Genomic DNA, 24,238 nt, shown 5'->3' on the forward strand with positions numbered 1-24,238 from the left:
ATATAATAGCAGATAACATGATAATAGCAGAATCAACTCAGGCAGAACATGATCAGATACTGAATAAAGTGTGGCAAGGGCTCATGAAGAGAATATCAAGTTTAACCCAGATAAAATCCAGTTTCTGGTAAAATAAATCAAATACATGGGACACATTCTCTCATCACAAGGAATTAGGCCAGATGACAGTCAGGTTGAAGCCACAGCTAACATGAGACCTGCACAGGACAAAAAAGCATTACAGAGAAGCCTGGGGGTGATGAGATTCCTTGCACAGTACATGCCAGGTGAAGCACCTTTGACTTGCTTCACTGAGACATTCCTATGTGAGAACATAACTTGGCAATGATCATGGGAACAAGACAAGGCAATGGAACAGCTAAAGACAGTGCTCTGTAATGTTCTGGTACTCAGTCTCTATGAGCCCAACAAGCCAGTCACTATTCAAGCAGACACATCCAAAAGTGGTTTAGGAGTTTGTCTATGGCAAGACAAAGGCCCTTTTTCATATGCATCACGAGCGCTGACAAATCAAGAATGAACTACTGGCAATTGTGTCTGCCATAAAGAAATTTCATCAGTACATATATCGAGTACAGGCTGAGGTACACTCTGATCATAAATCATTGGAAGCAATATTCTCCAAACCTTGAAGAAAAGCATCTGCAAGGCTACAGTGCATGCTACTTCAGTTGCAGAAATATGATCTCAAAGACACAGAAACCTCTGGTAAAGAAATATCATTTGCAGACATTATCGAGAGTTGCAGTGGAATATACTACGGAAACAGATAATGAAATCGCTGATGAGAAGGTTGTCTATGCAGTTGAGGCCACTTCTACACTCAGCACAGATTTGTTAAACTGAAGGAGGACACACAGAAAGATCCTGTAATGCAAGTTGTACAGGATATTGTACATAAGAGTTGGCCCTGCAGAGGAGACAAATGAATCTCAGACAGCAGCCATATTGTTCTGTGAAAGACTTTCTTTCATTACAACAAGGGTTGTTAATCGCTGGTGACAGGATAATTATTCCTAACAAGACAACACAGAAAATGCTTAACTGCTTAAATGAGTCACATCAAGGCATTCACTGAACAAAAGCAAGAGCTGAGAAGGCAATGTAGTGGCCAGGTCTGACACAAAATATAGAACAACTTATAGAAGGATGGACAAAGTATTTCAGGAATGTAGGCTGAGTAACCAAAAAGAACCATTATGATCTTGTGAGATTCCTGATCTGCCATGGCTGCAGATATTCCTGATCAGATATTCCTGATCGGCCATCGCTGCAGATATTATTGACTACAGCAGACACACATATCTACTCCTAGTGGACTACTTTTCCATATTTTCAGAAGTTCTGCATCTGCCACATAAGTAGCATGTTCTATTATTGCTAAACTGAAAGCTGTATTGGCAAGACATGGCATCCCTAAAAAGTTAGTGGGTGACTAGATTTCATTTGCAAACAGAGAAATGAGAACTTTATGAGACCCAGGGGAGTGAAACTCGCTCACTGCAGTCCAGGATACCTGCAATCTAATAGAATGGCTGAGAGACCCATTCAGATGATAAAATACAGTGTTTCAAAAAATAGCTGCATCAGATATTGATCCCTACTTAGCTATTTTGGAATTGAGAAACACACCACTGACAGGTATAGAATACTGTCCTTCACAGTTGCTGATGGGGAGGATGTTGGAAACAACTCTTCCATCCTCACATGCATTTCTGTAACCCAAAATACCTCAGAAGGCTCGCACCAGATTAAAGCAGCTACAGGAAAGACAGAAGAAATACTGTAACCAGATAGCTAAGCCACTATCTGTGTTCCATCATTGAGATCCAGTACATGTTGAAATAATACAAAATTGGCAACCAGCAAGGGTGACAGCAACAGGTCCAAAGTCATGGTCATATCACATTGAAACACCTACAGGAGAAAAGTACAGACATAACACATGGTACCTAAGATCTGACTGTACAATACAAACAATAGCTACACAACAAATATCTCAATGGGAAGAACCACATGAGTAGCAAGCAGAGTATACCAGAAAACCAGCAATCAGAATCGACATCACCATGATCTGACACATAGGTTGTATCAGAAAGAAAATTCACAAGAAGCGGACATCAGGTGCACCTATCAGCACAATACTGTGACTCATATGGCAATTTTATACAGGGACAACAGGCAGAAGTAGACTGAGCCAAAGGTAAAGATTGAGCTGCAGCCTGTTAAGTGTTAACAACCTCTGACTCACACAGATGAAGTCAGTTGCGGGGGGGAAGCTGGACTTTTTAGGGGTTTTTTTTTCCTTCTTATCACATTGCATCCCTTTTCCCATCTCAATTTAATACAATATTTAACTTATTGAAGGTCATTTTTCATATTCAGGATCTGAAGAATTGTCCCCTTCCAACAAAAATTCTCTTTGTTCTCTTCCCCCCATTTACACTTTTCACCCTTCCCTAGGGTAACCCTCCAAAGTTCCATATTCCACCTCCCCATTCCATCTTGCCCCTGCCTCAAATGCCCTACCCAATTTGAAAAGTCACTCTCTTTCTCCTTCCCCAGCCAGACATCCCAATCCCATGTCCCCCATTCAATATCTGCATCTCCCACCCAGTCCCTTAATTTCATTGTACACTCACTATTCTATCTATCATTCCATATTTGTCCCCTTCCTGCCTCCGTGTCTTGTTCCCTGTTCACTCACCCTCAAAATCCAAAGTGTAATATAATCTCTTGCTGAACTTGGGACAGAGAGAGTCACAGCTGGCAATTGTGGCCTCCTGGACAGACAGAAGATGGTACCTGAGTTGAATTATGATCTGCTGCTGGCCTTTAGGCACTGCTGCTGACGGGTATAGACTGGCAGGACACTCAGATACCCTCTTCTTTCTCCGCTGGTCTTGGACCATCTTGAGAAGAGGCCTTTCTTTATGATTCTTGCTGACCTGGGTTGGTGAAGAAACAAGAGTAAACCAGCAGCAGAGCTGCGTAGCTGGTTAGAGAGTCTATACGAGAATGCAGTGATGAGGTCAGGAAGAGAGGAAGGAATCCATCTTTTAGTTTATTCAGGATCTTTCCTAGCAGCAGCACCTCCTTGTGAATGTATTTTCCTAGTGGCCACTTCTTTTACAGTAAAATCTGAAGATTCTACTCTGCAAATGGCACAGGAGCAGTGTTCTAGAGTTTCAAGTGTGATTTGCTTTTTATGCAGAACTCTGCAAAAGGTCCAAAACAGAGAACAAAAAGGCAGTTGACAGATATATAAAGTTCTTGAGTGAAAGATTACACAGTTCTGTGCCAGCTTTTGTTTTGATTTTGCCCTTATTTGTCTTTGTTCAAAGACTACTCAACTGCAAGATAAAGAAGTCTGTCACACCTGAAGTTACACTTTTCTTATATTCACCCTTTTAAAAAGATTGCTTTGCTGCTACAGACTTTTCCTTTCTCTTTCTTTCTCTCTCTCTCTCTCTCTCACTGCATTATTACTTCTCCAGCCTCACTTTAATTACTTTAGGTTTCCTGGGGCAACATGTTCTAAATGGAAGCAATCATAATTTAGCTGGTTGGGAGCTCTAAGCAATAAAGCATTTCTAGCAGCTCTAATTCAGTTGAGGTTTTTATTTGTTTTTAAATAGTGAGCCCTCATTAACTAAGAGACTTTCTACGGATCCAAGAATATTTTTGAACATTTGAATAAAATATGATCATGCTCATCCCGAGTTTAGTGTTGAAGAAACTTCCCACTAGTATCCACTGCCCATTGATAGCTGCACTGCCAACTGCTGATTGCAAAAAAACCTTGCTGTCTTCAAAACTGCCTGGCAAATGAGATGTAAAGAAAAAGGCTTGTCATGGAGGGGATCCAGAATTTTCTCCTGCCACTCAAGCTACGCAGAGATTTCAGATTCCCCTCCACCAGTCGGGGGAGGCAGGATTCAGAATGGGAATTACTGGCCCAGGAATTAAGGTCAGTTTTAGGGATGGGAAAATATAGTTAAGGATCAGTCCAAACCTCCTCTTTGAACTTTTAACCGGTACTTAGTGTTATAAAAAAAGTTCATTAACTTTAAAAAATAACAATGTTTCCATACCTAATTTCAAATGCGTCCAGATGATGAAGTCCTAAAATACTGCACAAAAAGCTATTCTCCTTGTAGTGCTAGCCCAGCTGAAAAAAGAAAGGATCAGAAATACTGTTAAAATGCCTTGTTTTATATGATTTCCATGCCAATTCGGGCTCAAAGAGGATCATATCATATACCAAACATTTGTCTGCTAAAGCAAACCAAAATTCTATATTTTTGGTTTTCACCCATCACTGCTTTAATTAGTTATACTTCATTAGTTACCATGCCCTCATACCCAAATGCCTCTGGCATATCCTAACAAAAGCATAACTAATCATTTCATTTCAAAAAGACAATCTGGCTGATAATCAAGCATCTTACAGCCTATTAGCAAATCCTCCAATATCTCGCATCCTTAACACTCCCCATTCAAATCAATACCCAACCAAAAAGGAAATTTTATTTGCCCTGCAAGGAGGGCACAGATGAATTCTGACTGCAGTACCAAGGCTGTTTAAATGAGTTGCTGTGCTCCATTTGCTGCAACAGAAGGGATGGAAATCTCTTTGTAATTGAGGCACCTGAGGGAAGAGGAGGACTCCATCCGGCCCAGCTCTCCAAGTTCCAGTCTGAGGCCCTCAAGACTGGACAGCTAAATTTCCTGTTTTCCCAACACTGTTGTTTATTTTTATATATTGAGGTAGCATCAAGGAGCTCTAGCCATGGACCAGGACCCTGTTGTGCTAGGTGCTGTACAAACACAACAAAAAGTCCCTGGGAAACTTGCAGTCTGTTCTCTCCTCCCCTTTTCAAAGCCAAAGTACAATAAAGTTCTCAGTTCAGCCAATCTGTAGCCACATTACCTTGGAAGCTTTTCCTTTTCCAAAATAAAATATAGCAAGACTGCTAGTGAACAGTTCTTCTTGTGCTCTTTCTTTCTCAGGCAGGCTAAAATAAAGAGAACCAACAGTCTCAGAACAGTATCCCCTGGCAAACCTGGTGGCTGAACTTTGTGACTTTGTCCTCACCCACAACTATTTCACATTTGGGGACAATGTATACGTTCAAATCAGCAGCACTGCTATGGGTACCGGCATGGCCCCACAGTATGCCAACATTTTTATGGCTGACTTAGAACAACGCTTCCTCAACTCTCATCCCCTAATGCCCCTACTCGTGCTACATTGATGACATCATCATCATCTGGAGCCATGGAAAAGAAGCCCTTGAGGAATTCCACCATGATTTCAACAATTTCCATCCGACCATCAACCTCAGCCTGGACCAGTCCACACAAGAGATCCACTTCCTGGTCACTACAGTACTAATAAGCGATGGTCACATAAACACCACCCTATACCGGAAACCTACTGGCCACTATACTTACCTACATGCCTCCAGCTTTCATTAGGACCACATCACACGATCCATTTTCTACAGCCAAGCTCTAAGATACAACCGCATTTGCTCCAATCCCTCAGACAGAGACAAACACCTACAAGATCTCTATCAAGCATTCTTACAACTACAATATCCACCTGCTGAAGTGAAGAAACAGATTGACAGAGCCAGAAGAATACCCAGAAGTCACCTACACCAGGACAGGCCCAACAAAGAAAGTAACAGAAAGCCACTAGCCATCACCTTCAGACCCCAACTAAAACCTCTCCAACGCATCATCAAGAATCTACAACCTATCCTGAAGGACGATCCCTCACTCTCACAGATCTTGGGAGACAGGCCAGTCCTTGCTTACAGACAGCCCCCCAACCTGAAGCAAATACTCACCAGCAACCACACACCACACAACAAAAACACTAACCCAGGAACCTGTCCTTGTAACAAAGCCCATTGCCAAGACTGTCCACATATCTATTCAAGGGACACCATCATAGAACCTAATCACATCAGCCACACTATCAGAGGCTCGTTCACCTGCACATCTACCAATGTGATATATGCCATCATGTGCCAGCAATGCCCCTCTGCCATGTACATTGGCCAAACTGGACAATCTCTACGCAAAAGAATAAATGGACACAAATCAGACGTCAAGAATTAGAACTTTCAAAAACCAGTCAGAGAACACTTCAACCTCCCTGGTCACTCAATTTCAGACCTAAAAGTCGCAATTCTCCCACAAAAAAACTTCAGAAACAGACTCCAATGAGAAACTGCAGAATTGGAATTAATTTGCAAACTTAAATTAGGCTTGAATAAAGACTGGGAGTGGATGGGTCATTACACAAAGTAAAAACTATTTCCCCATGCTAATTTTCCCCCTACTGTTACTCACACCTTCTTGTCAACTGTTTGAAATGGGCCATCCTGATTATCACTACAAAAGTTTTTTTTCTCCTACTGATAATAGCCCACCTTAATTGATTAGTCTCATTACAGTTGGTATGGCAACACCCATTGTTCATGTTCTCTGTGTATGTATATCTTCCTACTGTAGTTTCCACTGCATGCATCTGATGAAGTGGGTTTTAGCTCACGAAAGCTTTCGCCCAAATAAATTTGTTAGTCTCTAAGGTGCCATAAGTACTCCTCATTTTTTATTTTATTTTTTTTTTTGCTGATACAGACTAACACGGTTACCACTCTGAAGCTCACAATAGGTTCACATTCAGGTCAGTAGTATTCCTTTGGTCTGTTGCAAATCTTTCCCCTCGTCCAGTTCCATGGGCTACTTAACCACCTAAAAAGCCCTTAGCACTTGACTTTTAAATGCTTCAAGAAGGTTGCTTCGTGGCCCTGCTGCTTAATCGTTTCTCTCAGATTGTGGAATGCCAGGGCTCAGTGACCCAGCCAAACTCCTGTGCTGCTGGGGATGCAGACAGAGCACTGAATTGGGATTCAGGAGATGTGGATTCTATTTCTGGCTTGGCAAGTGGCCTGCTGGGTGATCTTGAGCAAGTCGCTTCACCTCCCTGTGTCTCAGTTTCCTGATCTGTAAAACGGTGATAAAGATATTTACCTCTTTTGTAAAGCATTTTCGATATCTACTGATGACAAGCTCTGTATAATAGCTTGATATTATATTCCTGTTACAATACACTAGCTTTGCTGAAAACACTGCAGCAAATAAACTTTGTTTAAACAATCTTAGTGATATATGGAGGGAGGAGAGCATTCCAATGTCACCAGCCTTCAGAAGTACTAGTCTCCTGTACATTCAGAATTACACTGTGAGATGGTGAGCATTTCCAACCCCATCCAACGCAAATATTTCAAAAGCAGATGGTCCCTCAGGTAGATTAGACCTAAATTATGTTTGGCTTTATATACCAAAAGCAAGACCTTGGGGCTCACTCAGTGAGTTATAGGCATCAGTAGTCATTTTAATGCTTTACTGAACAACCGTGACAATTCATACGTATGTCAGAAGGCCATAAACAAGGCCAAAAGTTTGACTTTGTGGGCTCTTTCAGAGATCAGTCAAATGCGATACTTGCCCTTGCACAGATGATCTGCTGAAAATGAAGATACATGTGAATGCTAATTTTTGACTGCTGCTTCAGCTTTTTCTGCACTGAGGGGTTCTAAATTATGCTTGGAAATAAGATTTTTTTAAAACTAATTAGTTACAATTTTGATTTATTCAGCTTTAGAAGATTGACCTTTGTCTTGAGATTTTATGATGAGTATTTATACAGCATAACCACAGGTATAAACAGGAGCAGACACATCATGAGAAACTCTGGGCCACTGGAGACCATTAAGAATTAGGGCTGTCGATTAATCGCAGTTAACTCATGCAATTAACTCAAAAAAATTAATCGCAATTAAAATAATAAGTCATAATGAATCGCACTTTTAATTGCACTGTTAAACAATGGAAAACAATTAAATTTTATTAAATATTTTGGATTTTTTCTACATTTTCAAATATATTTATTTCAATTACAACACAGAATACAAAGTGTACAGTGCTCACTATATTATTTTTATTACAAATATTTGCACTCTAAAAATGATAAACAAAGAAATAGTATTTTTCAATTCCCCTCATACAAGTACTGAACTGAAATCTCTTTATCATGCAACTTACAAATGTCGCTTTTTATTATTACATATCTGCATTCAAAAAACCAAAACAATGTAAAGCTTTTGAGCCTACAAGTCCACTCAGTCCTACTTCTTGTTCAGCCAATTGCTAAGAGAAACAAGTTTGTTTACATTTATGGGACAAAATGCTGCCCGCTTCTTATTTACAATGTCACCTGAAAGTGAGAACAGGTGATTGCATGGTACTTTTGTAGCCGGCATTGCAAGGTAATTATGAGCCAGATATGCTAAACATTTGTATGCCCCTTCATGCTTCGGCCACTATTCCAGAAGACATGCTTCCATGTTGATAACACTCATTTAAAAAAAAATGAGTTCATTATATTTGTGACTGAACTCCTTGTGGAGAGAATTGTATATCTCCTGCTCTGTTTTACCCACATTCTACCATATATTTCATGTTATAGCAATCTCGGATGATGACCCAGCACATGTTGTTCGTTTTAAGAACACTGTCACTTCAGATTTGACAAAATGCAAAGAAGGTACCAATGTGAGATTTCTAAAGATAGCTACAGCGCTCGACCCTAGGTTTAAGAATCTGAAGTGCCTTCAAAAATCTGAGAGGGATGAGGTGTGGAGCATGCTTTTAAACATCTTAAAAGAGCAACACTCTGATGCAGAAACTACAGAACTGAACCACCAAAAAAAGAAAATCAACCTTCTGCTGGTGGCATCTGACTCAGATGATGAAAATGAATATGCATTGGTCAGCACTGCTTTGGATTGTTATCGAGCAGAACCCGTCATCGTCATGGACACATGTCCTCTGGAATGGTGGTTGAAGCATGAAGGTGCATGGGAATCTTTAACGCATCTGGCACATAAATACCTTGCAATACTGCCTACAATAGTGCCTGCAAAAGCCTGTTCTCACTTTTAGGTGACACTGTAAACAAGAAGCGTGCAGCATTATCTCCTGCAAATATAAACAAACTTGTTTGTCTGAGCGATTGGCTGAATAAGAAGTAGGACTGAGTGCATTTGTAGGCTCTAAAGTTTTACATTATTTTATTTTTGAGTGCTATTATTTTTTTATACATAATTCTATATTTCTAAGTTCAACTTTCATGATAAAGAGATTGCACTATGTTATTTGTATTAGGTGAATTTAAAAATACTATTTCTTCTTCACAGCATCTTCTGTTTTTTACTATGCAAATATTTGTAATAAAAATAATAATATAAAGTGAGCACTGTACACTTTGTATTCTGTGTGGTAATTGAAATCAATATATTTGAAAATGTAGAAAACATCCAAAAATATTTAAATAAATCGTATTCTATTATTGTATTTTTTTAATCGCTTGCCAGCCCTATTAAGAATCTATCATCTGCTTTGCTCCATTCAGTCATAAATGTTAGGAGTTTCTCAGCCTTGTAGTGTTTATATAAAACTGGCTAACTAAACAATGAACATTTTTCAGAAAATTTGAAAACGGTTACTTTTTTTAAGAAAAGAACTCCAGTAAATTTCCCTTTTCTCTTCTCTTACACACCTTTTTTCTTTATCTTTCTGTACCTTTTCATTTCACTCTTTTTAGTCTGTTTTCTCTCACAGTAGGCTTTTCAGTAGTGTTTAATGCTGTTTTTAACTTTATTTCATGACATCTTGTACTTCATTGTTTTTCTTTTTATTCTTTTTTGATTATTTTCTACTTCTGAATTTCTCAATTTGTCCCTTCTCCCCACCCCACCCCTTCTCTCTATATTTTAAACAGATTAAAATCAAATGTATCAGTTTATCAACAGAATAGTTAGAACAAAGGTGGCAGTCGCATACACTTCCTCACACTGCGCCAACATGCGTCTGGCCTTACCTGGTAGAGACTGTCATGTTTAACTGATCTAATCGATCTATCTAACTGATCATCTTCCCCAAACTCCCTAGCTCTGCCAAGAAGAACTGTGGGGTGGGGAGGAAGAGGGGGAAGGGACACTTCAGTAATAAAATAGCATTAGCAATTTTTCAGAAAAATTGCCTCCTTTTTAAGAGTGTTCTATGGTCAGTGTAGTCAACAGTTAGACTTGTTTGCTGATTTCTAAAATGTAGCTAGGTTTATTTTCAATGACAAGGAAAAGCAGTTTGGTGCTTCCTGACTTAGAACCTGAAATGTTTAAGAGGTGTATTTAAATCTTGATGTTTTGTACTAGCCTGCTGGCTAGCATAAAGGAGCAGCTTTCCCCACATCATACTGGGAGAGATGTCACCCATGTGCCTGGCAGGCCTTGATCCTGCTATTTATAAGGCACCAAACAATTTCAGTTGACCTCCGTGAGAGTTCCACATGCACACAGGTTGCAGTAGCAGGCCTGAGATCAGAGTACACCCCTACCTTATGCCCAACACAGCTAGGTGGTGCATGGAGGATTTTGGACTGTTAATGGAATTTCATTGTACCATGTTCACCTAAAGTGGTTGCTAAATACATTTTTAAAACCTTCCTTTAAATTTCAATATTCATTGTATGTATTGTAGGTATGAATGGCAGTGTACAAGACAAAACAGATTATACAGCACAGATCCATGTAATTATTTAGTATTATGCAAAAGGTGTAAATTGTCATAGCTTCATAGACTTCGATGGAGCTACGACAATTTATACCAGTTGAAGATCTGGCGCAATGTTCTTTGGGGCAGGACTTATTTGTACAGTTCCAAATGCACTTCAGTGCTCATTAAAACAGAGTATTGATGATAATATTCCCTTTACATCTTGTAAAATTGTTTTTGGTTGGCTTGTTTTTCCCTCCATGTCCTTATACTGAATGCATTCCTCAGTATCTCCCAGACCTGGCTCTGAATGACTATCCAGTCTAAATTGAAGAAGTTCAAGTTTTCTCATGATATATTGTTTGGAATACATGATTTTGTACAGCATTATCTCTCCCTGCCCTCCTTAACTCCCACCCCTTTTTGGATGGGTGGATGAACTGTATATAATATAGTACATTGCTGTAGCAAATAATACTGCCCTAAGTACAAGTCACTATCCTTCAGTGACTGGGGAAGTATTTTTTTCAACAATTAGTCAGCACTTAAGTAAATGGACGAACATTGGCTCTTGAAAGCTTGTATGTTTGGTTTCCAGGTGTTGCAATAAAAGTTATTCTCTCAAGAAAGTACATGAGTTAAACTTCATGGCCCTTCATCTGAGGGCAAAAATAAACCACTATTCATTACTGAATGAAACTGCTTAGCATTACTTACTGTATGTGGGCATTGTTAGGAAAACACTAGCATGCACCACATGTCAAAAGCAGAAGTAAGCAGTTATAAAAACAACTAGATTCAGATGTACTAAGCCAATGGGTCAGTTTTACTTCTATGCTCAAGACCTCTGGTTTTGACAAACATGCAAAATTTATATTTAGCTTGATGTTATCATAGCTGTGCTTTCCCGCTATTCTCTCAGCTTTTGCAAAGTCTCCTTTTTAATACTGCATAATTTATATATGGAGTTGATATCCATGTGATAAATTGCATGATACATTTATTTATCATGTTCCTTTGAACACCTCGTCTGACCCCAGCTCACCCTAATCCATCCACTACTTTCAAGATTTATTCTAAATTTCAAACAAATGCAATTTTAAAAAATTGACCTGCCACACAAGTATTTCCTTTTTCTCTCTCAAATGTGGAATTTCCCCCCCAAAAATTACTCCTTCCTGAGGCCCAGGAAAAATTAGAGTTCAGCCTTGGAGTGGGAACAGCTTTTCCACATTTGGAGGAAGAAGAGAGACACGTCTCACCTTCTTATATACGGTGTGTGTGTATGTAATATATACAATGTTTGTGTGCATATTTACATGTACAGACACACACCTATCTATACACACAATATGTATATAATGCTCATGTGTATGTAATAGGTATGTGTCAGTTCTAAAGCTGTCACAGGAATAGGCCACTATGCAACTCACTAAAACAGGATATTTATTATGAAGGAAGCTCTCAAAGTCTGATGTTCAACTAGCTTGCTATCAGCCATATTAGTGCATTTTACATTTCGAAACCTCACTGCATCCCTAATATTTTAGTTTTTCTCCCCAATATTAAGAAAACAATTTAAATATTCCCACTATTAAGGATGAAATATGTCAGTACCAGATACTACAGTGATGTAGGTGTAAATACCAAAATAGACAGTAGCTTTGAATGCAAAGAATTAATGTTGCGTTAATGACAATGTTGAATGGGATTTCATTCCAATTTAGCATTAGTTACTAGACACAGCAGACTTACCCAGTCCTAATCAAAGAGTTTGAATCCTTTGTAATTAGGTACAAATGAATGTTTGATAAATGCTCAATATTCTTAGCACAAACATTTCATTTGTTCTGTATATAAACATTTATAACCTACTTTCTGTGTTAGGGCTAAGTTACCCTCTGGGGGACACATTGTGGAGCCCCATGGACTTCAGTGATGTTTTATCAGCTGTCATTTGGAGCATAATTTCACCAAGTGTATTTAAAGTTATAGAAAATGTGGAATAGTTAACATAAAAGGGGAGGTAACAAGACAGCATAGTAGTATGGAAGTCAGGTCTGCACAAATTTTACTTCTGTGTCTTAAAGACCATGAGCGATACTTGATTTGGCATAAATTTAGAAAATTCCACTGACATCAGAGGTGTTGCTTTGGATTTACAGGGAGGGAGTCAGGAAAGCAGAAATGTTAAGCCACAATTCAACAAAGCATTTATACATGTGTGTGAATGCTTTACTGAAGCAGGATGATATTGTTCATATTCTTAAGCCCTTTCCTGAATCAGGACCATATGCTTGAATTTATCAGCATTTTATGAGCCAGAAGTATATATAAAACTAGACATAGGGTTCAAAATGGAACCACAAATTCAAATACCTCTGAGCGTGAAGCTGGGGGAGGTTAGAAACCTGGATCCGATTCAGTAACATTACCTGATCTGTAACAATGTCAGTTACAAAAGTTTGCATCAGTAGAGAGTGAGCCATATTCAGCCATTGACTTCACTAATGTTGTTTCGGCATAAGAAAGGGCATAATTTGTGTCCTCTGGACTAAATCCTCATCCTGGGCCCAATTCTGCCACCGTTACATAAATTGAGTCGTTCCATTAACAATGATCTAGCCCAAATTCAGAACGAAAAGGAAAAAAAATTGAAAAGGTTAAAATATGTTAAACTCTATGAATATTTTAAAGAAATTACAGGTCAGAAGGGACCATTAAATCATCTCGTCTGAGCTCTTAAATTATTTACTATGTGATGTAAATAAATTCCTAAAATCAATCAGCCAAATATAACTATTATTTAGGAGCCTTTTGAAGATATATAAAGTGAAAACAATAGATTTGTAAAGCAAAAAACAAGTTATAACATATGGTAAAACATTACATAAAAATTTGAGTACCTCATTTTTTCTATTTAATAATTATATATGGATCCAATACTGCTTTTAAAATTAAAACAGCTAAAAATAGTGAATATGATCTTTGCAAAGATATTGTGGTAAAGAGAAGAATGAAATTCTTAAACTAGTTATCTGTCAGAATAAAAACAAAGACTTTTAGTCATGGCTAGAGACAGTATTTAAAATGAGATGCTTGAAACAGCAGTGATTGGAATGTACATGTGACATTGCACAGATCTTGAAAACTTTCTTTAAAAAGTTAATTCATCATTCTAATCTTGGGTAGGAGGATTACGTTGACATTCTGACATAAACCAGTAGTTTATAATTTTTACTGTGTCAAAACAATTGATGAGGACTATTTTTAAGTATGCCTTATGGCCAGAGTATGAAGGATAGCACATCCAGCATCACAGCACCACCATTCTCAGGACACTGGGGGCCCGGAATATGCCTGTAGTATGAAGGCCATTTTCTGTCCTGGACCCACATCATCCTCAGAGATTTCTCAAATCTCAGTGTCTAGAGTCAAATGTCAGTGTCTAGAGTAGTAGAGTCAGGGCAGGAGATGGGAGCTCTTTTTCCCTATAATATTACTGGAAGTCACTAGATGGGGCTATTACAAAAATATTATAAATTCTGTTTATTTGAATGGTAAAGCAGCTAGATCTTGAAAGAAGTGCTTATTGTCAATTGTGGAGCGCTTCTCTTAGATGCCAATCGTACATCAATAAAGACTTTCTACTGTCATAGGTCCTGGTCCTGTAATGTGTTGCACACAAGTTGGCAGTGATTGCTGCACGGAAGACAAAGGAAAATATAAAAGGGTATAGCCTCATTTGTACATTCCCGTACAAGGTGCCCTGCTTCACTGCAGCAGTAGCACACGATTTCACGTCGTCTCTCTGACGGAATCATTTCTTCAGCGCAGCTGCTGTCCACAGGGTCTACCCCCATGAGCAAACAAAAACTTGCATGGGTGTCCCCACATTACACTCCTGTTGGCTAAGTCTTATCATTCATGAATGTAACATCATTCACATGATTTAATAAAACAAGCTGGCACCACAGGTGAATTTCCAGATTTAGGCCTGCTTCTTCTCTTGTTGAAGTCAATAGCAAAACTCCCATTGGCTTTAATGGGAAAACTGTTTGTCTGACATGTAGTGTCTTTAACACTGTTGGTGGTAATGTAAATCATTGGGCTTACTGGTATGCTGCACATTCATCTAGATATAAAGAGAATTGAGCATACAGGGCCAGATTCTCCAGCCTGATCTTATCTGTACCTTTTGCACTCACACAGTACAAAGGCTCTGGAAATCAGACACATCTTTCCAATGGGGGGATCTTTGTTATACTGGACACAGACTGCATAATCAGGCCCTTTTGACACCCTCTCCAGGAATCCTGGTGTATGGAATATGTGGGAGCAGACATAGGGCATGACCAGAATGCAACAGACACTACCATTTGGCAGAGTTTAGTGCAACCTCCAGGTTTCTGTAAATTCCACCAGAGCCCTGGTTGGAACAGAACACACTAGAAAATCAGGGAGCCATAAAAACTTCCATGTTGGCTCCTTCCCTCTCTGTTGTACAGAACAAAAACTCAGTACAACAAAGAGTCTGGACCAGAATTTGCAAGAAATTATTTATCCACAGAATTTAGCCTGTAGCCCGTCTTTCTCTTTGCAGAGTATTCACAAGATGATTGCAATTTCTTCAAATCTGAAAGAACATAATGATTTTTTTCCAAATTTGTCTATTCAATCACTGTTGATTAGTTGTGATCGGCCAGATAAGTTGCACGTTATTACAGTAGCACCTCAGAGTTATGAACTCCTTGGGAATGGAGGTTGTTCATAACGCTGAAATGTTTGTAACTCTGAACAAAATGTTATGATTGTTCTTTCAAACATTTACAACTTAACATTGGCTTAATGCGGCTTTGAAACTTTACTATGCAGAAGAAAAATGTTGCTTTCCCTTTATTTTTAGTATTTATTTAGACTGTATTTGCTTTTTTTTTCTTTCTTTTTTTTTTTTTGGTTTCTGCTGCTGCCTCATTGCGTACTTCTGGTTTCAAATGAGGTGTGTGGTTGACTGGTCAGTTTTTAACTTTCATGTTCATAACTCTGAGGTTCTACTGCACTTCTATTTCATGATGGATGAGCACACCAGCACTTCCAGCACAAACACTCACATGTGTAGATTTAAAATGTCCATGAGTATTTGTGTCAGTAAAACTCTATTGCACTAATATATTTGCACACACACACACAAACACACAAAAAGGAGCCCAAGCAATGCTGAAGTAAATTCATTTGAGTATTATTCACAGAAAATAGTTCCAGTGTTTTTCAGCTCTAGAAACAAATGTTATGTGTTGGGTTAAGCCTCAATGAAACTGTGGTGTAAGAGATACTTTTTATTATTGATAAACATATTAAATAGTTCAGCTCCTTTTTGGAACCAGATAGTTGAAACAATAACAGCCTCCACCCAAAACATGGGCACATGCAAGACACATGTGGGTGGTGGTGTTTTACTGGGTATTGTTTGTGGAGGTGTGTGTGTGTCTGTCTGTATAAGAAAAGCAGGAGAAACAGCAGAAAAGCAAGGATACAGCTAGAACAAGCACTGGTAATGTGACTCTGAGAAAAGCTTAAAGAGAGAGCTTTTAGGCTAAGTGCTGGCTCAAAAGAGGCCTGGAACTGTCCAAAGAAACTGTCTCCTGCTGTTTGATTCATGCTGTGTTCAGGGAAACAAGATTTTGTACATTCTTTATAAATAAACAGGATTGCATCAGAGAAACACCTGACTCCAGTGTCAAATTCTCCTCTTGACCAAAACAAGCCATTAGACCCCAACTTTTGACTAACTGCTGGCATCACAAAAGGGTAACATAACTGTACAGTTTTTGCTTGTGCTGCTGATGAATTGTACCCTGAAAACCCATTATACAGTCCTTCCTTTGAGTTAATTCCCCCATTTAATGAAGCTATGCTTCAGAATCAAAGCAATACATTGATATAACAAAATAGTTTTCTTTGCAGCTACCCTGTGAAAATTTTCCCCTTGCTATTTTGTTGATGTCTAAGGGTAAACCCTGGAGTACATAAAAGCTTTCTGTGTGAAATGTTCTTGTTGATCTAGAGGCTTATATAACCCTTCTTTGTTATTGTTTTAATCCATTAAGTCCATTGAAAGAGGAGCACTATAAGTTGATGGCTGCCAAAAATATTTACAAACCTTTTTCTAATATAGGGTGAAAGATAACTTTTAGCAACCCTTGTTTGTACCTCCTGCACAAACAAGGTACAAACAAAAGAATCAAAATAAATGGTGCATTTAGGCTCTGCAAGAAAAATGCTGCAACAAAATAAACAGGGAGGTGATACACAGACTTTTCAATAGTGAATACTATACTAAGGGTGGAATGTGTTTATAAATAATTTTTAATCAAATTAGAAGAGTTGAATCTGCAAAATGAATTGCCTTCCCAGTAATCCCTAGGAGTCAGGATATATTCTGACTTCAAGACTGATGTGATAAATATTCCTTTTTTGGTCTTATTTCACCTGTCTAGGAACAGCCAAACCCCAACCTCCAACGTGCAACACTGACCGGTTCACTTGTGTGTATGTACAGCAGTGTGTACCTCTTGCTGTAAAATGTAATGGGGTAGCGGATTGTACAGATGGAACTGATGAAATGAATTGTCCTACTGAGATTCCTACTACTGCTTCTCCATGGCTTTGCAAGGAAACAGAGTTCCTGTGTGCAAATAAAGGTTGTATCCCATCACTCTTGAGATGTGACGGCATGCCTGACTGCCAGTTTAATGAAGATGAAACTGACTGTCGTAAGTTACATTTAGTGATGTAGTTATATCCATGCTATCTTATTTTCATAAAATGACAAAGTATAATACAGCTGTACTAAACAAATCCAAATCCAGTAAATTTAGTATGATTTCACAGCCAAGAACATATTTTTTTTTGTATCTGCATATCATATAGGATCATTTATGGTATGATCATCAGTGGTTAACTCCTTGTTCAAACCTCCCACCACTAATCAGAGGCAAGTAATGAAGCAGAGTTGGGGAACAAATGCCCAATCCATTTCTTGAGCAGAATACAGGAAAACTCTATAAGAACAATTGCATGTGACATAAAAGGGGAGAGACCTGTGGAAAGGTCCTGCACTTAGGACGGAAGAACCCAATGCACAGCTACAGACTAGGGACCGAATGGCTAGGCAGCAGTTCTGTGGAAAAGGACCTAGGGGTTACAGTGGACGAGAAGCTGGATATGAGTCAGCAGTGTGCCCTTGTTGCCAAGAAGGCCAATGGCATTTTGGGATGTATAAGTAGGGGCATAGCGAGCAGATCGAGGGACGTGATCGTTCCCCTCTATTCGACATTGGTGAGGCCTCATCTGGAGTACTGTGTCCAGTTTTGGGCCCCACACTACAAGAAGGATGTGGAGAAATTGGAGAGAGTCCAGCGAAGGGCAACAAAAATGATTAGGGGTCTGGAACACATGACTTATGAGGAGAGGCTGAGGGAACTGGGATTGTTTAGTCTGCAGAAGAGAAGAATGAGGGGGGATTTGATAGCTGCTTTCAACTACCTGAGAGGTGGCTCCAGAGAGGATGGTTCTAGACTATTCTCAGTGGTAGAAGAGGACAGGACAAGGAGTAATGGTCTCAAGTTGCAGTGGGGGAGGTTTAGGTTGGATATTAGGAAAAACTTTTTCACTAGGAGGGTGGTGAAACACTGGAATGCGTTACCTAGGGAGGTGGTGGAATCTCCTTCCTTAGATGTTTTTAAGGTCAGGCTTGACAAAGCCCTGGCTGGGATGGTTTGATTGGGGATTGGTCCTGCTTTGAGCAGGGGGTTGGACTAGATGACCTCCTGAGGTCCCTTCCAACCCTGATATTCTATGATTCTAAGGGAGCATTCCAGACCCACTCTTCCTCCTCATTCCCCACACTGCTGTCCCCATGGTCAGGTCCATGGAGAATGGATATCATGGGTCCAGTGAAGGACTAGTGGGGTAGAGCAGGGACCCATATGTTTCATTCCTCACTCCCACGGTATCTTCCATTTCTTTCTCTGTAAGAGCCATATCCCCTTGGCAGCTAGGTGGTATTTGTTCTGGAGATCCTGGGTGTTGCCTGCTAACTCTGTTTGAGGAGGGATGTTGCTCCTATCTGGTGTTACATGCAGGTACATCTAGTGTTTCTAAGGCAGGGACAGTATTGAAGTCTATGTCCTCCACTGTAGCTGCCTCAAGGTGTGCAAGGAAATACCCAACAGGAAATGTGATGGTAGAACAGGGAGAGGGAGATCACCCTTTCCAGAGGGATGATCTATAGAGAAGAAAAGACTGGGAGGGTGCAGTGGGACATGGCATGGAAGAGATACTGTAGAGAGCAAACTGAGAGAAGATAGAAAGCTTCTGTGCAAGTAATTGAAGGAAGCGGCAGCTAGGAAGCATCTACAGCCAAGGGTTGGTACTGTTACAGTGCAGTAACTCCTCACTTAAAATCGTCCTGGTTAACGTTGTTTCCTTGTTACGTTGCTGATCATTTAGGGAACATGCTCGTTTAAAGTTGTGCAATGCTCCTTTATAATGTTGTGTGGCAGCCGCCTGCTTTGTCCACTGCTTGCAGAAAGAGCAGCCTGTTGCAGCCAGCTGGTGGGGGCTTGGAACCAGGGTGGACCGGCAGCCCCCCTATCAGCTCCCTGCTCCCCTAAATTCCCTGTGCAGTAGCCGCCCAGCAGGCTGTCAATTTCTGGGCAGTTCAGCTGTCCCTCCCCCCACTGCCACGTGCTGCTCCTGCCCTCTGCCCTGGAGCTGCTCCCAGGAGCCTCCTGCTTGCTGTGCAAGGGGGGGAGGGGAGAGGGGTGCTAATGTCAGGGTGTCCCCCTCCCCCCTGCTCCTTTACCCCATCAGGCCATCTCCACAGAGCAGGCAGGGGACAGATAGAGCCCAGGACGGAGGGAGCTTGCTGGCAGCAGCTGCTGTCTCAACTTGCTGATCTACTTAAAAAGGCAGTGTACTTAGAGTGGAGTCAGCGTACTTAAAGTACCAATGCACATCTCTCTCTCTCTCTCTAACACAAACACACACACACACACACACACACACACAGTGTGTGTCTCTTTCTCTCTCAGCCATTCTGTCTCCTGTCCCTACATTCTTGCTGCCTTGTAGAGTATGAGGCTACATTAACAACGTGTTATCCCTTGAGGGCTCAGCTGAGTGCTAGTTCATCATTTAGCAGTAAAGCATTCCCTGGGAAATATCCCACCCTCTTCCATCCTCTGACTCCACCACCTCAACCAAGCTTCATAATTATCATTGCTGTGTACAGTATTACATTGTTTAAAACTTATACTGTATATATATATATATATACAGTATAAGTATATATATATATATATATATACATATATATATATATAGTGACAAAGTTCCTCCTCTACCTTGGTGTGTCCTGTGCTTATTGGTAGATTTTGCTCGCCTCAGAGATTCACAGCAGCCCTCAGTTTGGCCACTTTCATGGCTCAAATATGCTGTTCACTCAGATAACCTCATCACTGGCCAGCATGGGGAAAAAAGAGTAAGAACAATCCCCGCAGTTTCTGCTGATCCACCATGTGGGTCGGGGACCAGCTCAGAGACCTTCACCTCTGGTGGAAGCTCCTGTGTTGGGTCAAGAGTTTGGAGGTTTGGGGGGAACCCAGGCCCGCCCTCTACCCCGGGTTCCAGCCCAGGGCTCTGTGGACTGCAGCTGTCTAGAATGCCTTCTGGAACAGCTGTGCGACAGCTACATCTCCCTGGGCTACTTCCCCATGGCCTCCTCCCAACACCACCTTTGTCCTCACCACAGGACCTTCCTCCTGATGTCTGTTAATGCTTGTACTCCTCAGTCCTCCAGCAGCATGTCCTCTCACTCCCAGCTCCTTACATGCACACCTCACTAACTGGAGTGACAGCCTTTTTAAACCAGGTGTTCTGATTAGCCTCAATTAATTCGAGCAGCTTCCCAATTGGCTACAGGTGTCCTAATTAGCCTGCCTGCCTTAATTAGTTCTAGAACATTCCTGAGTGTTCTGGAATAGTCCCTGTTATCTTACCCAGGGAAAAGGGACCTGCTTAACCTGGAACTAATGTATCTACCTTCGACCACTCTCTTGTAGCCATCTGGCCTGACACTGTCACAATATATATATAAAATATAGTCTTTTGTCTCTTGAAAAAAATTTCCCTGGAACGTAACCCCCCCATTGCATTCATGAGGAAATTAACATCGTTTTGCTTAAAGTAGCATTTTCCAGGAACATAACTACAACGTTAAGCAAGGAGTTACTGTGTTAATTAAACTGCGTGGCTGAAACAGAGCATCCTAGGAGGCTGCCATTTTGCAAGGTCCAACAAGGTGGAGGAGATCTTCCTTAAATCTAAAATACTGCTGATGGGTCTGGTGCTAAACAAAGAGCAATGATGAATGGGTTTCCAGAACTGGATAGCTATTCTGAGGGAGTTCTGAGTCAACATGGATAGTGCACATATTGGAAATGGACCACACAGAGATTTTATTTAATATGTTAAGGCATATAAAAGGATTTTATTTTATTAATCAAGCAGGGAGGAGTGCAGCCCATAATACTGTACTGCTCCACAGAGTAACCATGGTGACAAATGTTTTTAAATGACTGTATGGTACTTCTGTTAATAGACATAACTGGAAGCATTTCTGGTTTTGTTCTTAGATCACTCAGCTGCATTGCTTTGCGATTCTGCCAGTTCAGTGTTCCAGGGAACACTCCTGACCTCACTAGAGTTTCAAAAGCAACTCTGGTGCTATAGTAGCAGCAACCTGTGTCCTAGGGGAGAATGAAAGCATGAGGGACCTGGAACTCCAACTCCCAGGGGGCACTACAGCAGCTCAGGCTGACACAGAGATTAATGCTGCCCAACCCAAAATGTTTCATTCCGGGTTGATAAGCTAAAACCAAATGTTTCATTTCAGTATGAAAACACATATTGCAATATCAGATTTTCCTGCTGGATGGAAATTTGATTTTTCAGTCGTCTCTGTTGATACATGTTATCCATGCAGACAATCACATACTGTATCTAACACAATCAATGCAAGAGGTGTTCAGCGGTTGATTTTACAAACTATGTGGAAGAACTTTCCTATGAATCTGAGCTGAAAATTGAGCTCTGTGTTTTTGTAGAAAATTCTGAAATTGAATCAATGAAAGCACAAGCTCCAGGATGTTTCTGTCTTTAGACCATTACCTACTTCAAGGGATCCAAAGTCTGGCTGTGTCAAAAGTCCCCGTTTTCAATACGCAGCCACCTCTTTCTGCCCTAGGCTGGTCCCCTATATTCTCTAGATTATCTCATTATGTCCTAAGGCTAAGATCCTAACTCCAGTCCACCAGGCCAGTTGTGTGCTCCAGGGATCACACATGTCTCCCACTACTAGTTCCAATGCTCTTGAAATATTACTTCTGTATCTTTCAATCTTAAAGCTACACCTTGGGAGGCAGGCAAAGTAATTCCTGGCATATTCAAAGAACAAACAGCTCGATGCTGAGATCTTAAACCCAGGAATTTTGGGTGGATTGGAAACTTATTCAAACCTACCATCACATCCCTACTCCAAAAGTTTGATAGTTTTATGCCTACAATATGATAGCTGACAATATAACACTGCCATGACAGTTGACATTCCCTCTCTCAAGATCACAATTGAGGTTGGTGATGCTTTGGAACTGAACTGCAGGGTGGTTACTATTGTGCAGACTTTTCTCTCTTTGCTGTTGGTATGCTTTGAGGGCTTTGCAGCATTCATCTTCTCTTGCTGTCTACTTTTGGCGTGTCAGATAGCATGAACATTTGTCAGCAGAGGAAAAGCAGAAGGGGGAAAAGGAAACACCTATCTTACAAACTCAGTTTACTTTATTGGAATTTTTGCACGTTCTGTAAAAAAACTGAGTGTTGTGCTAATAATCACACTCTGTATGTAATGTAATAACACAGGTCAGATGATGTTTTCTTAGAAGATCTTTGTGATTTTTCTGAATTTAAATTTTTCCTCAGCATAAATGAACATAGCAGAGTGCAGTTAAGCTTTGATGACTACCAGAGTCATTCTTTTAGGTTAGATCGTTTTTAACAAAATAGTAAACATTTTTTCTGTTCCCCCCACTGTCCATTTAATTCTCTTTTATCAGCTCCTTCCAAAGAGCAACCATAGTTCTGTCCTTTTCAATGAAATTTCTTTGCTACTCTTTTTGAAAGGCTTCACCCAAAGCATTGAAGTCAATGGAAAGACTCCCATCAACTTCAGTAGGCTTTGGATCAGGCCCTGTTCTCCTCTCATTTCATGTGTACTATTTCCCTTCACAATTTCATTTACCTGGATGTATGAACAGAAAGCCACAAAATGCTCATCCTGTTTCAGTCCCAGATTGTATCAAGTGATAGCATCATCTCCCAGGATGAAGACAGGTTGGCAAAATGTGTTCTTTAGAGATAAAGTATAAATCCTGAAAGAGGCCACAGCAAAGAGAAACAAACACAAATGCATTAGTCACATCTCTACTACAACCACCATCACCACCACAAAAATGTTGCCATGTATGATTTAAAGATTTATGTAGAAAGAAATTTCCTGCATCGGTCACTGAACAGTTTGCTTGTGCAGTGTCATGTTAATGTTGTATTATATCTATTCATATGGTGGATTTTATTTCTTGCTGCTCTTTACAACAGAAGCTTCAAGTTATGCTGCCTTTACAAATGCTCTGCTTAGCTAGCCCTTCTGTCACTCCTAATGTTAGGAAAGGGCTCTTTATCTCACCAGCTTTTTTTTTTTTTTTTTGTAAATTGCATGATCTAAAATGGAAAGGGTATAAAATAAACATAAAGACCCGAGGGGTGTATGCATTACTTTCCACATGCCTCCAGTAGAATCTGACTTAACTGCTAACAGCAATGAATAAGAAATGATTTCTCATTTCGCTACAGTGCAATAAAATGGATCTGTGGTGTGCACCTATGAACTTCCAAAGACATGACAAATGTTAAAATCATACATTTTCAAAAAGTTTCTTTCTTTCTTTTCTTTTTACACACTTAATTTGCACTTACGGAATGAATTATGGATGCAAACCTGAGTATTTGTACCCATTTGCTCCCATTTTAATCCCTGCATTTGGCATCCGCATCCTTAAAACACATGGTGGTCTCTCATGACATTTAATTATAACTCTGCTGGAGTCCTTTGTAGCTGTGTGAATGACCGAGTGTATTGACTGAATCCAAAGCATTAATGTAATATTAAAGTAGAAATATCAATGTTAAAAAGTCAGAAAATTCTAAAAGTTAGTTACTGCTGCATTGATAGCTCAGCCATATTCCCTTTCTTAACACCCACTGCAGTGATGCAATGCAGTCATGAAGGAGATCCAACCTCTGGAAGGGGAATGTTAGGGTGGTGCAGAGCCACTCAAGCAACTTCTTCACCGCCCTCCCCGGTACAGGGGTAGGGGGTGGAGAAGTGGTAAACTGGGGAGAAAAGGGCATGTTCAGGGCATCTCTGTGCCCCAACAATCGCCAGCTACTTAAACAGTCCTTGGGA

General features: G+C 40.2%; 1 protein-coding gene across 1 annotated transcript in view; it reads left to right on the forward strand.

Annotated features, from left to right (window-relative positions):
* The window catches only part of MALRD1 (MAM and LDL receptor class A domain containing 1), a 450,886-nt gene that overhangs the window by 361,532 nt on the left and 65,116 nt on the right, over positions 1-24,238 (forward strand). Inside the window, 1 exon segment of the mRNA XM_074946044.1 lies at positions 17,154-17,429. Within this exon segment, the coding sequence (XP_074802145.1) occupies positions 17,154-17,429 (276 nt within the window).

The sequence above is a fragment of the Natator depressus genome, chromosome 2 (genome assembly GCF_965152275.1).
Source record: "Natator depressus isolate rNatDep1 chromosome 2, rNatDep2.hap1, whole genome shotgun sequence".
Classification (NCBI taxonomy): domain Eukaryota; kingdom Metazoa; phylum Chordata; order Testudines; family Cheloniidae; genus Natator; species Natator depressus.